This window comes from Balaenoptera ricei, chromosome 14 (genome assembly GCF_028023285.1).
Source record: "Balaenoptera ricei isolate mBalRic1 chromosome 14, mBalRic1.hap2, whole genome shotgun sequence".
NCBI lineage: Eukaryota > Metazoa > Chordata > Mammalia > Artiodactyla > Balaenopteridae > Balaenoptera > Balaenoptera ricei.
The window spans coordinates 7,357,005-7,374,087 of NC_082652.1; the positions used below are offsets into that span (position 1 = coordinate 7,357,005).

Here is a 17,083-nt window from a genome sequence, read left to right on the forward strand (position 1 = left end):
TAAATCTCTAAATTTAATACATATTACTTTATTCTTTACTTACTTATTCACATTACACAGGTAACTTACAAATGCATTTTCCTTGTAAAAATCCAAACAGCATATTACCTTTACCAACAGAAAAAAAACTAACATTACAGGGGCAAAAAAAAAAAAAAAATCACTATTTTCACCAGTATGTAAGTCAATCTGATATAATCTCACAATCAGGCCACTTGTATGTATTCTCACTGAGCAAAAACTGAAGATATTTGGACCTATGAGGTGACCCCATAGGTAGACAAACTTGTCTTTCCATTTTAATGAAAGTCCAGCACTCCTTTACAGACTTTCTTTTTCTTGAAAACTCTTTACCTGATGGGTAATTAAGATTCAGAATTTTCTTTAATATACATAGTATTACACTCAATTTTCTAGCCCAAAAAGACAGAACAGAGGTTTTTTTTTTTTTAAATCTTCATTCTTTTACAAAGACCATAAACATTCTGCTGAAACGCAGACACTTCGCTGTTACTAGAGTTGGGGTATGAGAAATCAGTATTTTAAAAAGTTTCAGAACTTGGCAGATGAGAACCCCTAGAAAGGAAAGATCTAAAGTGCTATACGAAGACTTGTACGGGAAAAAAATATTAATATTATGCTTAAGGGGAAATAATTTCATTCACATAGAAGTGATAGATCAACAATAAATGTCTCACCTAAAAAAAACCATTATCTTTATAAGAAGTTCAAGCTAAATGCATAAAATGACCCTCTAATTATTAATACATGAATCGGTTTTGAGAAAATCAGGTGCAGCCTAAATCAAAATTTACAACTTCTATGGTTTATTAACAAAGCACCTTTTCCACATGTCATTTTTCTCATGGATGAAAAAGAATACAAATATTATTATCGCTTTACATCTGGAGCGTCACAGAAACCATTTAAGGACAAAGGCATGAGCTTTGCTGGAGACAGCAACTCTACTGAGACAGCTTTTCTGCAAAGTGTCTGCTGGCGGTCACTGGGGACCAGGCGGAATAAAGCGTGAGGAGGGATCTGTGAAAGCCACCACCTCCTAGCCAAACACGCTTAATGCTCAGCCCTTCTGATACGGGTCTGCAGCATCACCTTTTTCTTTTTTAAGATATTTTTTGATATGGGCCATTAAAAAAATTTTATTTATTTATTTATTTGGGGCTGCATTGGGTCTTCACTGCTGCACGTGGGTTTTTCTCTGGTTGTGGCAAGCGGGGGCTACTCTTCGTTGCGGTGCGCGGTCTTCTCATTGCGGTGCCTTCTCTTGCTGTGGAGCACGGGCTCTAGGCACGCAGGCTTCAGTAGTTGTGGCACGCAGGCTCAGTAGTTGTGGCGCCCGGGCTTAGTTGTTCTGCGGCATGTGGCATCTTTCCAGACCAGGGATCGAACCCGTGTGCCTTGCATTGGCAGGCGGATTCTTAACCACTGCGCCACCAGGGAAGTCCGATGTGGACCATTTTTAACGTCTTTATTGAATTTGCCACAATACTGCTTCAGTTCCATGACTTGGCCTTCTGGCCACAAGGCATGTGGGATCCTAGCTCCCCGACCAAGGATCGAACCTGCACCCCCTGCATTGGAAGGCAAAGTCCTAACCACTGGACCGCCGGGGAAGTCCCGCATCATCTTACTTTTAAAGGTAATCCTCGTGCACAGAATTGAGAACGTGGCACAGTGAAAGCCACGGCGTCGGATTTAAAACTTACGTCTCTTCAATTCTGAATTTATTTCTTTGCATTAGGTGAGTCAACACCATAACAAAAGCCTATAAAAGTAGTGCACTTGCAATGTTCACGTAGAGTCGCATTTAGTTTATGTGAATTCAACTCTATGCACAAAGAAAACAGTAAAACAGTAGCTCTTTCCCGGTGGAAGTGACGCCCTCAGGGCATCTGGGGACTCCTGGCTGCTCTCAGCTCTACCCACCTCTTCCGTTAACAGCATGATCACACACTGGGTGCATTCCCAGCACTCAGAGATACTTGTTTTGGACACAGCACAGCCCCTAAACAAAAGCCAGCTACTTTATTTGGCATTCAAGGATAATTTTAAATATATTTCAATACTGCCTTAATCTGACTTTAGAATAATCTACTGTTGCATGAAATAGAATTGTTTCCTTAGATCTGATACTTTCGTACGTGGCTGGGTTATCTGGGTTTGGTCAAAGTGGAGTTGAGTCCGCCTATTTCACAAGTTGGTCACTGAAGACAAAGAGGTATGGAACTCTGCTGACACCTGCCTGAGCGGGCAGCCTAAGGAAGACAGCACAAAGGAAAGGGTGCTGAAGTCTGGACCTGCCAAATTCTGATCAAGCTTCTGTGCCTTTTACTGCCTGGGAGACCTTCACTCAATCTCACAGGGCCTTGTTTACGGGACTCGCAGGGCCACAGAAATGTAAACTAGTATCATTGTTTTATTTGCGAACTTCTTATATGCAACATGTACAAATGAAACATGTCTCTAAGCCTCTGTGAAGAACTTCATCTTCAACAAGAGGAAAAAGAAGTTTTGAACTTAGAAGTACATTTTTAAGACATCTTCCAACCTTGAATAAAATGTGTTAATTTTTAGCCATGACACCTGATAGCATGTTATCATGTTAAGCCTTTAAAAATTCTTTTCAGGCTTCAATTCACTTTTATAATTTAAACACACAAAAATTGTTCTGAGACAGTGGTACGAATAGAAAAGATATTTAAGAAATCAGCTTAGGAAATGATAAAAAAATATTTCACAAAATGGATTTATTAGAGTATTATCTAACAAATTACATATACTTTACCTAGTAATACATAATAGAATGAGTAAAAATAGATGAACCAAAAAGAAAGGAGATTATTAAAATGTTCTGTAAATGTTTTTCCTTCCTCTGACCTCGCACAACATTTTATTCACAGCATCTGTAGAGCACTAAACTCTCTTTGGGTCTATGAGCTTCTTAGTCACTAGCAGAGTACCTGGCACACAGATGCCGATCTAAAGATTGCGGGAATTCAACTGTAAAGCTACAAACATATGTATAGATGTATATCTTTATGTAGATGTACAAATATATGTATATCTTTATGTAAGTATCTGTAACAATGTAAGAGATAATTACTTTGAGACACAGTAATCCTAGAAATAATGGAAATAGTGACCTCTAGTGGTAGAAAACTGCATTTCCCCAATCTTTAATCCCATGAGATTAAAATTAAGAATTTCATTTTATTTGAAAAAAATGTAATATAATACTGTATTCTGCCCTTTAACTTATAGAAATGTAGTCTCTTCCTAGCAGGAAAGACAATTGAGGGTAGGTATGAGTAGACCCAAACATGTTCACTTAATTAATTAAATTCTTGTTTCTTTTGGCCACACCACATGGCATGCGGGATCTTAGTTCCCTGACCAGGGATTGAACCCGTGCCCCCTGCAGTGGAAGCGTGGAGTCTTAACCACTGGATCTCCAGGGAAGTCCCAGTTCATTTAATTTCTATTTGGAACTTTACCTCCAAACCTATGATTTTCTTCATACAAACTACCAAAATTAAAGTCTAACAAAATCTTCTTGGCTGTCAGGGCCATATATAGATAAGCTCTAAATATCAGTGATTCTCAGTTGGGAGCAGAGAAAGGGGAGGCTAGAAACTCTGACATACTGGGGTGGGTTGGGGTTAGAGTGTAGGAGAACATGGCGGTGAGGGAGAGTGGGAGTGCCACTTTTATGTTTATCAGAAGGGGGCCTAAGTTACACACCTTACTGACAAACTTGCTTTTAAGTCATGAAAAATTCATCTCCGACATTATTATTTTGCGGTCATACTGATGTAACAAAACACATGAGTACTTTCCAACTGTAATAATTACAGGTGGTCTATTTGCAAAATTGAAAAAATGTTGAATTCCTAATTTTTATCTAGTATTTGCAAATACTTGGCTCATAAGATTCTTTCTTATTGAACTTTTAAGCACAAGTGCTATGTTTTTAGTAAGCTAGTATAGTCACGCACTCAAGCTGGAAGGGAGAGCAGCTCATTTCACAGAAGAGGAAACAGAGTGAACTGGGAGGCAGATAACAGCTTTAAAATTCCCTGCCTGGTCCCTCCTCATTTCTCAAAGGGTGTTAAAATAAATTAATTAAATACATAAAGTATTTTGAGAGAGGTACAATTCATTTAGCCTGTCATGGTAGTATCGTAGAACGTTCAGGTTACTTAAACTAATTATCTATTTTTACCAGTAAAAACCAATTCATCATGCAGGCAACTTTTCTCTTGCTTGAGGCGAATGATCTCTTCTCGTTGTTCATTATTTTCTGTTGTCTTTTCATTTAGATCCTCTTCACAAATAGGGGGAAGAAAGGGGGAAAAAAGTCCTCAAATAAATACTAGTTCCTAGAAGAATATACACTGTGAATACCTCTCATGTCCTCCGCACCCGTTTCCAATTAATATGAAGTCCTGTTCGATCTACAGCCAAAATATGTCCCTCATCTAACATCTCACTGCACCCCCAGCAGTGACCCTGGCCAAGGCTCCCATTGTCTCCCTGCTCGAACCCTGCCTCTCCCTTTGCAGCCTACTATCCACCGAGCCATCAGGGCCATCTGCTGGCATCGCTTCTCTGTTACAAGCCCTTGTGCTACACTTAGGAGGACATCCAAACTCATTACCTTAAGGCCTGCACAGCCTGGCCCTGCCCTTTCAATCTGTTCCTTACACTGTCCGCAACCTCAAAACCCACCCCAGGGCTTTTGCATTTGCTGTTTCTTCTGCCTGGAAGGTCCTGGCCCAGATCTTTGCACGACTGGTTCTTCCCATCATCCAAGTTTCAGCTCTAATGTTCTCTTCAAAGACGCCTTCCCAGCGCACCCAAACTAAATGAGTCTCTTTCCCTCACTCTCTAGTACACTATCCATGATGCTGCTTTTATTTTTTTCATAAATATTGAATTTATAAAATAAGACATAAAAGTTGATAAAACAGACTTCTTTTTACTTTAAATCTTACCTAGGTAAACACAGCATTCAATAAATACTTATCGAATGCCTACAATGTAACCCAGGGGCTGTGCTATTAACTGTGGGTCCAAAAAAAGAGAAGACAGAGTCCGTCCCTGCTGTCAAGGGGGCTTATAGTACGATTATGATTTTAGCTGAAGCTACAAATGGAGACAAAAGTATGATTTACCACTAGTCAGGGCATCATAGGAACAAGATTTTAGGAGGTGGAGTTTTTTAAATTAAATCTGCCCCGATAGCCTTTCACAATTTGAACAGCAACTCCCTGCCTCATGAGGGATTCCACCAGGGACAGAGGCGGAGCAACTGCACCATCGCACGGCTCTGTCATTCTAAGTTTGCTTGTTCCACAGCAGGAGTCAGTCTTCGTGTCTAATGTGATGACCACTTATAAATGGGACAGTCTGGGTGCAGATTTCAGACCTGGATGGCGCCTCCATCCAACAGCTTCCCCTGCCCCACAGTGGGGAAAGGCCAGAGAAAAGTGGCCTCTTCTCTCCACATCCTCTGCAGACGAATATAAATTTTTACTCCATCACCTAGATCCATATTCCAGTACACAGCACTAACCTATCTGGCATACCCAGCCTTCGTTTCATTAGAAAACCTCAAGTAGTAGAAAAATAAACTGTGGGGTTACTGTGAGAATGAAAATAGAACAGGAGGACACAAAAGGAATTCCCCCCAAAATAAAACATGCACCAAAAAGCCACTCTGGGAGTTTGTGTTGTTAGTGGTAACTCCTCACCCCTCTCTGCATTCCTCCCTCGATTTTTTGTAAATCCTCCCACAGAGGATTGTCTGACTCTGGGTTCAGCCATGTGACTCACTTTGGCCACAGAATGAGGGGGAAGTGATGGTATATATAGGTCCTCCCATCTTTCTGCTTCTCTTAAGCTTCTGCCTTCACCGTGGGAAGAAATGCCCAGGCTAGCCTACCGGGGAGGAGAAGATGCCCCAGTGGAGGAGCTCAGCTGGGCCCAACAGAGATCAGCCAATTCCCATGTGGCTTCCAGATACATGAGTTTCTCAAATGCTCGTGGTTGCATGCCACTGAGATACTGTCGTTGGTTGCTACAAAGCGTATAGTAGCAAGAGCTAGCCGGTACAGCAAAGGCAGGATTATTTTTAAAATAGAACGCATTAGGCAGTTACCCCCAACTCTGTTATTTATCTTGTAACACAAAAAATTGCAGCATAATTCTATACAAATGAAATGAACATCTCATGGTAGGACCTAAAGCTAACAACAGACCTACTCTCAGTTATGAGATTAAGTGAACCCAAATGAAGAAATATATTCCCAAGATAAAATGCTTAAATTTATGCCTCTTCCTTACCTTTTAGCTTATTGACTTCAATCTTAAGTGCCTTCAATTTCTGCTTATAATCTTGCTTTTCTTTCACAATACAGGTCTCCACCGCCTTAGCGTCGCGTAAGGCATGCTCTAACAATTTAAATTTACCCGAACAGTCAGCAATGTGATTGACTGCCTCGATAATATCTTTGTCCTACAAACCAAATTCGAAAACTGTTACATAAGATTTTAAAATTCCAACTAAACAATAAGAAAACACTACACTTATTAAGATCTCATTGTCGGAGAGGGATAAATTGGGAGATTGGGATTGACATATACAAACTACTATATGTAAAATAGAGAATGAGTAAGAGCCTGCTATAGCACAGGGAACTCTACTCAATACTCTGTAATGACCTATATGGGAAAAGAATCTAAAAACAAAGAGTGGATATGTGTATATGTATAACCGATTCACTTTGCTGCGCACCTGAAACTAACACAACATTGTAAATCAACTATACCCCAAAAAGAATTAAAAAAAAAAAAAAAAAGATCTCATTGTGTACCCGGTTTCATTCCAAGCACTTTCCATGTGTTACCTCGTTTAATCCTCACGGTAACTCTCTGAGGTAGGGACTATTGTTACTCCCCACATGACAGAGGACTCGACAGTAAAGTGGACACAGTTATACAACTGGTTAGTGACGGAGTTCCGATTTGAACTTAGCCGGCTGCCCCTGAAACCATGCACGAACCACCATAGTTTACTGTCTCACAAAGTTTAGAAGCAAACATTTGATTACCTATGAAACTGTAATAGCAATAGGAAGGCTGGTGACCCTTGAGGGGGCTTATTCTCTGCATTACAGATAAATCCCATAGGCCCTCTCTTCTTCCTCCCCTTCTTTTCAGCTTGTTAAAATGACAGACTCCAAGACCTTATCCCAAACCTACCCCATTCAGAACCTCTTATTGTTGAGGTGGTTGTTTTAATTACATAAAAGGTATCTATGTGCTTGTTGAAAAGCAATTCAAATAACACCTGAAAGTATAAAAATAATAAGGGGCTTCCCTGGTGGCGCAGTGGTTGAGAATCTGCCTGCCAATGCAGGGGACGCGGGTTCGAGCCCTGGTCTGGGAAGATCCCACATGCCGCGGAGCAACTGGGCCCGTGAGCCACAATTACTGAGCCTGCGCGTCTGGAGCCTGTGCTCCGCAACAAGAGAGGCCGCGATAGTGAGAGGCCCACGTGCTGTGATGAAGAGTGGCCCCCGCTCGCCGCAACTAGAGAAAGCCCTCGCACAGAAACGAAGACCCAACACAGCCATAAATAAATTAATTAATTAATTTTAAAAATAAAAATAAAAATAAGCAAAAGTACTCCCCCACCACTCATGTGGAATAACTATTACTTGCAGGTTTTACCTTTGCTTAAGGACAAAGGTTTCTGCGATAGCATCCTATACGCGTTCCTAAAATACTTCACAGTCTGCACATCTCACGTTAGGACTTATGGGAAAAACAGGGTTTGGGCAGACCATTCAAAAACCGATGGAACTCTGTGATCAGACCAGTAGCAAAGAAACAGTAGTCCTGTTACGTACAAGAACACAGTTCAGCAAATGCCACTGCAGACACATCAGTCAGGCAATCCTCTTCAGCTTCCCCAGGAGTTTGCTATGATGGACACTGTAGAGGTTGCTGAAGCCAGGAAACTGGTCACTACTTGATTAAAGACAATTCTATAGATTTTAATATTTTCTTTTTAATTTCATGAAAGCTTGTCCCTGATCACTCAAAAACATTAATGTGCTGGGAAAAATCACATATGAATCAACATGAGTGTCCCATTACACCAAAATCACTCCTCTAGCCACCTGCTGTTCAACACGTGTTACCACATAGAAGAGACTTTATCAATCACTGTTTATGGCATGTTAGTGACTACATCAACTACTTGACTGCTAAGTTTTCTTCTCAATTAAAAACATATTAACGGGCTTCCCTGGTGGCGCAGTGGTTAAGAATCCACCTGCCAATGCAGGGGACACAGGTTCGAGTCCTGGTCTGGGAAGATTCCACATGCTGCAGAGCAACTAACCCTGTGCACCACAATTACTGAGCCCGCACTCTAGAGGCTGCGAGCCACAACTACTGAGCCCACGTGCTGCAACTACTGAAGCCCGCGCGCCTAGAGCCCGTGCTCCGCAAGAAGAGAAGCCACTGCAGTGAGAAGCCTGTGCACCACAACGAAGAGTAGCCCCCGCTTGCCCCAACTAGAGAAAGCCCGTGCGCAGCAACGAAGACCCAACGCAGCCAAAAATAAATTAATTAAAAAAAAAAAAACAGGGCTTCCCTGGTGGCGCAGTGGTTGAGAATCTGCCTGCCAACACAGGGGACATGGGTTCGAGCCCTGGTCTGGGAAGATCCCACATGCCGCGGAGCAACTGGGCCCGTGAGCCACAACTACTGAGCCTGCGCATCTGGAGCTTGTGCTCCGCAACAAGAGAGGCCACGACAGTGAGAGGCCCGCGCACCGCGATGAAGAGTGGCCCCCGCTCGCCGCAACTAGAGAAAGCCCTCGCGCAGAGATGAAGACCCAACACAGCCAAAAATAAATTAATTAATTAATTTAAAAAAAAAGAAATAGAATTCTTAAAAAAAAAAAGGTAGACTGACTATAAGTTATGAAAAAAAAAAAAAAACATATTAACAAGCAATTTGATAGCTAATGACTTTATGAGACCCAGTAATGGATACCTCAGAAGAAACCAGCTGAATGCAGGCATGCTGGACTGTGGAATGGGCCTTGGAGACAGAGACCAACAGTGCAGTCCTGCCTCCTCTCAGTGCCTTGGGGGCATCATTTTAAACTTGTTTCCCGCATTTCTAAAACCAGAATTTAAAAAAAGAGAGCAACATTGATAGCTCAACCTATCTGAGTCGCTGTGGGACTTCAGTAACTTAATGTACATTGCTATCAACTACAAAGTGCCTGGCAAGTGGAAGTATCGTGATTCTGAATTACCTTCAGCTTTATCATGGTGGTGAGAGCCTGTTCTCGAGCTTGCAATTGTCCCACTTGAGCAGAAAGTTCCACTAATGTGTTGCTGAGATTTTCGTTTCTAGCCTATGAGGGAAAACATAAAATACTAATTGAGTCATTTAAAAGCTTTCATTACTCTCACCAGCCACAACCTGTGCTCATTCTTCTGTTTTGTTTTTTCTGTTTAGCTTTTTTAGTAACAAAGCAGGCTAAGTAGGCAGTCATCAAAAAGGAACACAAATATCTATTTCCCCATTATCCCCAGCATCTTCTCAGTATACTTGAGTTTTGCCCTACTGAATTCTATCAGTTACGTTTATAAACATGTCTACTTCCTAATGGTCTTTAATGTATACTTCCAGGTTGGCAAGAATGAAAACTGGATTAGTAAGAGATTTCCTTTGCTGAAATAAAGTAGCATTAATGAACTTTTGTGCATCTTTACTCTATGTTGAAATAATTTCATATTGGGGTATTCCCACTTATCAGGGTTTTTTTTTTTTATCCATAGATCTAGATTTGATATAATTATTGTGTACATAATGTGTTTATTGGTTGGGAAAAAAAGAATAATCAGGCTTTTTAAAAGAGATCTTCATGGAGGAAACTTAAATGCATGTTACTAAGTGAAAGAAGCCAATCTGAAAAGGCTACATATTGTATGATTCCAACTCTATGACATTCTGGAAAAGGCAAAACTCTGGAGACAGTAAGGAGATCAATGGCTGCCAGGGGTTGTGGCAGAGAAGGAGGGAGCAGAGCAGAGAGGGTTTTTAGGGCAGTGAAACTACTTCTGTATGACATTACAATGGTGGATGCAGGTCATTATTTGTCAAAACCCACAGAACGTACAACACCAAGAGTGAACCCTAATGTAAACTATGGACTTTGGGTGGCAATGAGGTGTCAGTGTAGATTCACTGATTGCAACAAATGTACTACTGTGATGCAGAATGTCCACAGTGGAGGAGGCTGGCTGGGGGAGGGGGCAGGGTCTATGAGAAACCTCTGTATATTCCACCCAATTTTGCTATGAACCTAAAACTATTCTAAAAAGTAAAGTTTATTAATTAAAAAAAAAATCTTCCTGCTATGGACTGAATTGCACCCCCCGCCCAAATGCACATGTTGAAGCCCTATGAAGCCCTAACCTCTAATGTGATGGTGTTTGGGGGTGGAGCCTTCGAGAAGTAATTAGGTTTAGATGAGGTCATGAGGGTGGGGCCCTCATGATGGGATCAGTGTCCTCATAAGAAAAGACACCAGAGAGCTTGCTCATGTACTGTCTCTCACCCTGCCACATGAGGACACAGTAAGAAGGTGACCATTTGCAAGCCAAGAAGAGAGCCCTCACCAGAAACTGACCAGGCCGGCACCTTGATCTTGGACTTCTAACCTACAGAACTGTGAGGAAAGAAATTTCTGCCCAGTCTATGGTACTTTGTTATGGCAGCCCAAGCTGACTAACATGCTTTCATTTTTTAATTCAACATATCAAGAGATTCCAGAATAGTTTTCACTTATTTTATAGCTAGAAACTGTCTAGAAGAGTAATCTGAAAAAAATTTTAGACATAAAATCTATACAATTATTATGAGTTATTAAGACTCACTATATTACCAAGATCTATACCGATATCATTATGAAACAAGAATATGAAGGCTATAACAACAACAAAAAAGGCTTTCTCACTGCGTCTCTCAAAAAGCATGAGCTCAAAAGATATCTGATGACTCACCAGCTAGAAATGAAAACTGAAAAATCACTCTTACAGATTTTATTCCCAATATGCGCCACTAACGTGCTATAGATATTTGTTTCATCAGATTAGACACAGTTATTCAGAAAGCATAATTTGAAGCTACTTGATGATATGGATCTCAGAATCTGAGAAAGGCTTTCTAAAATAACCCATTGTTGATAAAATGATAGATGCTTCCAAACAGATGGCCTAACAGTTAGAAAAGGGCTGTAATGAAGCTTCATCTCCAAGACAAGATAGCACTGGCAGCTAATCAAAGCCCCACAGTGAACACAAAACTATGATGATGGATGGATGTATATACTTTCATACACACGCACATGCATTTTTAATGGAAATATTTAAATCTAATTTTTCAATAACTGAAACACAAACAGAATTTGGGCTAGGGAAGCTTATCTTAAAACCAACCTCAAGGTCTTCAGAGAGGAGAGTGGAATGGGTTGCCTTTTGGGCCATTTCTTGAAGCTGTAGTTGAGTCTTTTGAAGAGTACTTTGGCATTCAATGTGATTCGATTCAAGGGTTTTTACCTTCTTTGTGAGTGACCTGATTATTTCAGTTCTTTTATGTAGTTCACCTGAGGGAGATTTCATCAATAACTTACTTGTGGTCAGATTTGAAGCTGAAAATGCATTATTTTCCAACACATGGTTAAAGGTTAATACTTCTTTTAAAAGTTTTTATTATGAAATGCACGATATTGTACCTTAGTCAAGAGACAGAACACCAGCAGCAACCCAGAAGGCCCTGTATGTCACTTCCTGAACACAATCTCTCCAATTTCCCACCTTCCTAACCACCGTCCTGATCTTACTCATTTCCTTGTTTTTTATTATAGTTTTACTATCTATGACCACATCCCTAAGAATAGTTTAATTTGAACCGTATGTAAATGTAATTATACTCTATGAATTCTTCTGTTTGCTTTTTTTGCTCAAGATTATGATCCTGGGAATACCCTGGTGGCCCACTGGTTAGGACTCAACGCTTTCACTGCCAAGGGCCTGGGTTCGATCCCTGGTTGGGGAACTAAGATCCCACAAGCTGCCTGGCACAGACAAAAAAAAAAAGTTTATGATCTTGAGATGTATCCATGTGGCTGTAGGTAACTCCTGTTTGTGCACTGTCATTGCTGTATAATATCATTATATGATCATGCCAAAATGTATTTATACATTCTACTACTGGTGGTCATTTGGACTGTTTCCACTTTGTAGCTATGATGTACAATGCTGCTCTAAATATTCTCCTACAAGCATCTTGGTGCTTTTGCAGGAGTTCCTCTAGAGCCTCGATCGATACTCAAAATGTTGCCCTTGGACCAGCAGCAGGGACGTTACCCGGGACCTTGTTAGATACACAGACCTATTGTATCACAATCTACATATTAACAAGATCCTTAGGTAATTCATGTGCATATTGAAGGGCGAGTAGATATCCTAGAAGTGGAAATGCTGGGCCATAGCTATGTATATCTTCAACTTTACCAGAACTGTCAAATGATTTTCCAAAGTAGCTGTGCCAGCTGACACGCCCACCAGCAGTGAATGAGCCTTCCCTTGCTCCACACTTTTACCAATACCGGATATTTTTTGCCAGTCTGGTAAGTATAAAAAGGTCTCATTATGGTCTTAATTTGCATTTCCCTAATTACTAATGAGAATGAGAACTTTTTTGTACATTTATTGGCCATCCAGTGTTCCATGAAATGTCTATTCAGGTGTCTTGCTCATTTTAAAACCAGATACTGATGGTTATACAGGCAGACCTCGGAGATATTGCAGGTTCAGTTCCAAACCACTGCAATAAAATGAATATCACAATAAAGCAAGTCACACAAATATTTTGGTTTCCCAGTGCATATGAAAGTTATGTTTACAGTATATTGTAGTCTACTAAGTGTGCAATAGGATTATGTCCAAAAAACAATCTGTATACCTCAATTTAAAAATAACTTATTGCTAAGAAATGCTAACCATCACCTGAGCCTTCAGCGAGTCGTAGTAGTAACATCAAAGATTACTGATCACAGATGACCGTAACAAATATAATAATAATGAAAAAGTTTGAAATATTACGAGAATTACCAAAATATGACACAGAGACACAAAGTGAGCAAACGGTGTTGGAAAAATGGTGCTGATAGACTTGCTCAGTACAGGGTTGCCACAAACCTTCAATTTCTAAAAATCATAATATCTGCAAAGTGCAATAAAACGAGGTATGCGTGTATATAATGTTATCTTTGTTCTTTAATATGTTTATATAAAAGATATTAATTATATAAGATATATTGCATCTAACGTACAATCATATTAAATACTGCGTTTATGTGTATCTACATGTGGGTGGGTGTGGTCAAAATAAAATCAGATGGTCATCAACAAAATGGAAAAATTACTCATATTTAGATTGTCGCATTTACAGAATCCTTTTTGTAATATAAGTAAAAAAGAAGGCGATACATTGTTGTCTTTCTATTAAACAGATCTAGTATTTTCCCCTCTAGCACATTCTAGTATTAATGCAGTGTCAGTAGAACATTCAGACTTTAGGGCAGCACGAAAGGGATGACAGTTAAAATATGGTACAAAAGGAAATTTTTGTAAGCCATTTTTGAGATTGCTCTAATTTTAAAAGATGACTATTTTAGGTATTTGAGATCAAGTTCAATACCAAGTTTAAAATCTTTGAGTCAGTTCAAGAGAAATGGCCAGTTCTGTGGCATCTTCATTCATACTTTAGCTCAAAACTAATTTCCTTCAGGTTCACTCTTGACACTCCATGCTGACTGAAGCTGCCCAGCCCTCTTTCTACAGTTAAGTACTTTGCTTGCCCTACTTTAATTCACATTGTGTTTGTTCTGTTGTGAGTGTTCATGATGTCGTCCTATCTTCAATTAAAATAAACTCCAGGGACTTCCCTGGGGGCCCAGTGGTTAAGAATCCGCCTGCCAATGCAGGGGACACTGGTTCGAGCCCTGGTCCGGGAAGATCCCACATGCCGTGGAGCAACTAAGCCCGTGTGCCACAACTACTGAGCCTGCACTCTAGAGCCCGTGAGCCACAACTCCTGAAGCCCGCGTGCCTAGAGCCCGTGCTCCGCAACAAGAGAAGCCACCGCAATGAGCAGTCCGCGCACCGCAACGAAGAGTAGCCCCCGCTCGCCGCAACTAGAGAAAGCCTGCACACAGCAACGAAGACTCAACTCAGCCAAAAATAAATAAATAAATAAAAAATAAAATAAACTCCAGTGCAGCAGGGATTGTGTTGAGATATTCCTATCTTTCCCTTGAGCCCTTTTAACGTGCTGGCATGTACAAGTGCATGACAGATGCTGCTGCATATATGTCTGACCTTCTAATTTGCTGCAACGTTCTTCCAAAGTCAGCACTTTCTGCCGATCCTCTTCCCATGAAAGAAGTTGCCTTCGATGTACTGCAAGCATATCATTGAGCTCTCCATCTCGATCTTTTAATTCTCCAATGAGCAGCTGTAGCTCTCTCCGTTGTTTCTCGATAGTGGAAATCTCAACTTCTGACCCAATGCCCTAAACATAGAAAGTGGCTTCACGTCAGGATAAAACTAATCAACATAAATCGGCCAAAGCATATTTTCCAAACAATTATATCTTCTTTTGCTGCCAATTCAAGGTAGTTAAATTAACTACGTTTTATTCACTGATTATAACATGGCGTCAAAATTATGTATATTTAAAGCAAGTTCACACCTACTGTACACTCTGCCTCTATCACTTTCTGTCGTACCATTTACACCACTCTTAAAGAGTGGGACCATTTGTAAAACCTCCATTGGTTAATCACAAATGAACCCATTTCTGCATTTTTTTTTCTTTGCTGTCAACCCTCTCCTTGTATCAATCAACAATATTATCCCTCAGCTTGCCCCAGAAATTCTACCGCAGTCAAGTAAAGGGAAAGAGGAAGTAATTACTGTTTAAATGTAACTGATCCAAACTCAACATACCTACTTAAAAACAAATTTTGTAAAGGAAAAATTTCAAATATACGCAGAAGACAAGAGAATAGTACAATAGACTCCCATTTGCTCAGTACCTAGGTCTTTCTTACCACTATCACGATTTTGCCACATGTTTCAATTTTCCTTTATCTTTTTGTTGTTGATAAAAAATACTTTTTACTCTTAGATATTTTAGTATGCATCTCTAAAAATGAACGTTTTTATATTACCATGATGCCATTTTCATGTCTAACAAAATTATCTATGATAACTCCTTTTAAGCATACATCATTTTAAAGTCTAGTGCACTGAAGTTGGTCTGACCTGAGTTGGAATCCAGAATTAGCCACTTAGTGGCTCTAAGACCTTGGGTAAGTTACTTAATGTCCTTAAGCCTTAATTTCCTTGTCTGTAAAATGGTAATAGCAGCATTTTAACTTCTTAAGAGTTGTGTGGATTAAGCAAGATAATCTCAGTAAAGCACTTCACAGTACTTGGCACCATTGTAAGTGTCATTAAAAATTAATCAATAGTCAATCTAAGAAAGAAGTGGAAAATTTTATTTGAGCCAAGCTGAAGATTATAACCTGGGAGACAGTCTTTCAGAAAGCTCTGAGAACTGTTCTGCCTGTAAGAGGTCAAAACACAGTTACAAACACTTTCAAGACAAAGGGCTACACATCAAAATAATATATTGACCTTTACACAATGCAGATCTGCGCATACAAGGCAAGTAGTGGGTCACTGTGACCCCTTACAGGATTGAGAAAGGAATGTTATCTCCTAAGGAGTTCCTTGCTGACACCAGGAGAAAATAGCTTTTTTTTTTTTTTTTTTTTTTTTGGCAAGCAGGCATTCCTACGTCTTCTAAAAGGATCTAGTTAATGTATAATGCAGATGCACAATACACACCAAAGTGGAGGAAGCAGTGAGCAGTGGCAAGACGACAGAGAAAACTTTATGTTAACTTTTTCTTGTCCTGCCTTAAAATAATTTTGTTCTATCATAAACGACCAACAAACATTAGCTAGTATTATCAATATTATTTTATTATTAAGGTTGTTAAGTCACATTCCAAAGTATGGTACTGTCCCCATCTATGAAATAAAGAACTAAAAACAAAACAAAAAAACCCCAAAACCGAATCACTATGCTGTATACCTGAAACTAACGCAATATTGTAAACCAACTATACTTCAATTAAAAAAAAAAAAATAACTAAAAGTGTTACTTTAAGAATTCTACCTTAAAGACAGTAGTTTAAAGTTCACCAGAGGCCCATGTACATCATTATTGCTTTCTGAAAAATAAGATTTGTAAATAAATAATAATGACGAATGAATTACAGTTTCTCACTAAACAGAGAAAATGGAATTTGGAGTCAAGGATTCCAAGCCACAAGACTTGAATTCCAGTCTTTGGTAAGCCATTTCACTCACTCACTCATTCAACAAATATTTACCGAGCGCCAAGTGGCTGGGGACACACAGCAGCCGGCAAGGAGCACGTATTCTAATACAGGAAACAAGCAACAGGCCAAGCGTGCAAAACACGTTCATCTTATCCTATGCCGACAACTGCAAATCTTGGGCAAGTTTACTTTCAAGACTTTTTGGTAAAACGGTCTATCAGAGTGCTGCTCCACTCGCAGGGTACTGTGAAGCAAGTGAAGCGCAGGAAGCGAGGAGGTATATAGAGAAGCAGCTCTACAAATGCCCAATGTTATCGTTAAAAAGCGAGTACCCAATACTCGCGACTCGACTCTGCGCCTGGGCTGAACAACCCATTTTCATTAAGGTAAGGAAACTGATGTGACGCTCCGTTTTCCTTCTGCGTCCTGGGTATTGTTTTAAATTTTAAGCAGAAACGATTCCTGAATAACCCCAATGCACGTCGTCCCCGCGGTCTGCTCTCCTCTCTCCCCGGGACGCGCCGGCGGAAACGGGAAGCGCGGAGCAGCGGCC

The 17,083-nt window shown here is 40.1% G+C and overlaps 1 protein-coding gene across 6 annotated transcripts in view; it reads right to left on the reverse strand.

The window, feature by feature from the left end:
* The window catches only part of CCDC62 (coiled-coil domain containing 62), a 42,793-nt gene that overhangs the window by 25,523 nt on the left and 187 nt on the right, over positions 1-17,083 (reverse strand). For 3 of the 6 annotated variants that reach the window (XM_059893738.1, XM_059893737.1, XM_059893742.1), the window contains exons 2-6: positions 14,496-14,688; positions 11,550-11,716; positions 9,359-9,460; positions 6,367-6,538; positions 4,244-4,345 (exon numbers count right to left, since the gene is read on the reverse strand). In XM_059893738.1, the coding sequence (XP_059749721.1) occupies positions 4,244-4,345; positions 6,367-6,538; positions 9,359-9,460; positions 11,550-11,716; positions 14,496-14,688 (736 nt within the window). Of the gene's footprint in view, positions 1-4,243; positions 4,346-6,366; positions 6,539-9,358; positions 9,461-11,549; positions 11,717-14,495; positions 14,689-16,364; positions 16,420-16,581; positions 16,894-17,083 lie in introns of those variants that run through there. The other 3 variants (XM_059893740.1, XM_059893741.1, XM_059893739.1) reach the window with 3 other exon arrangements.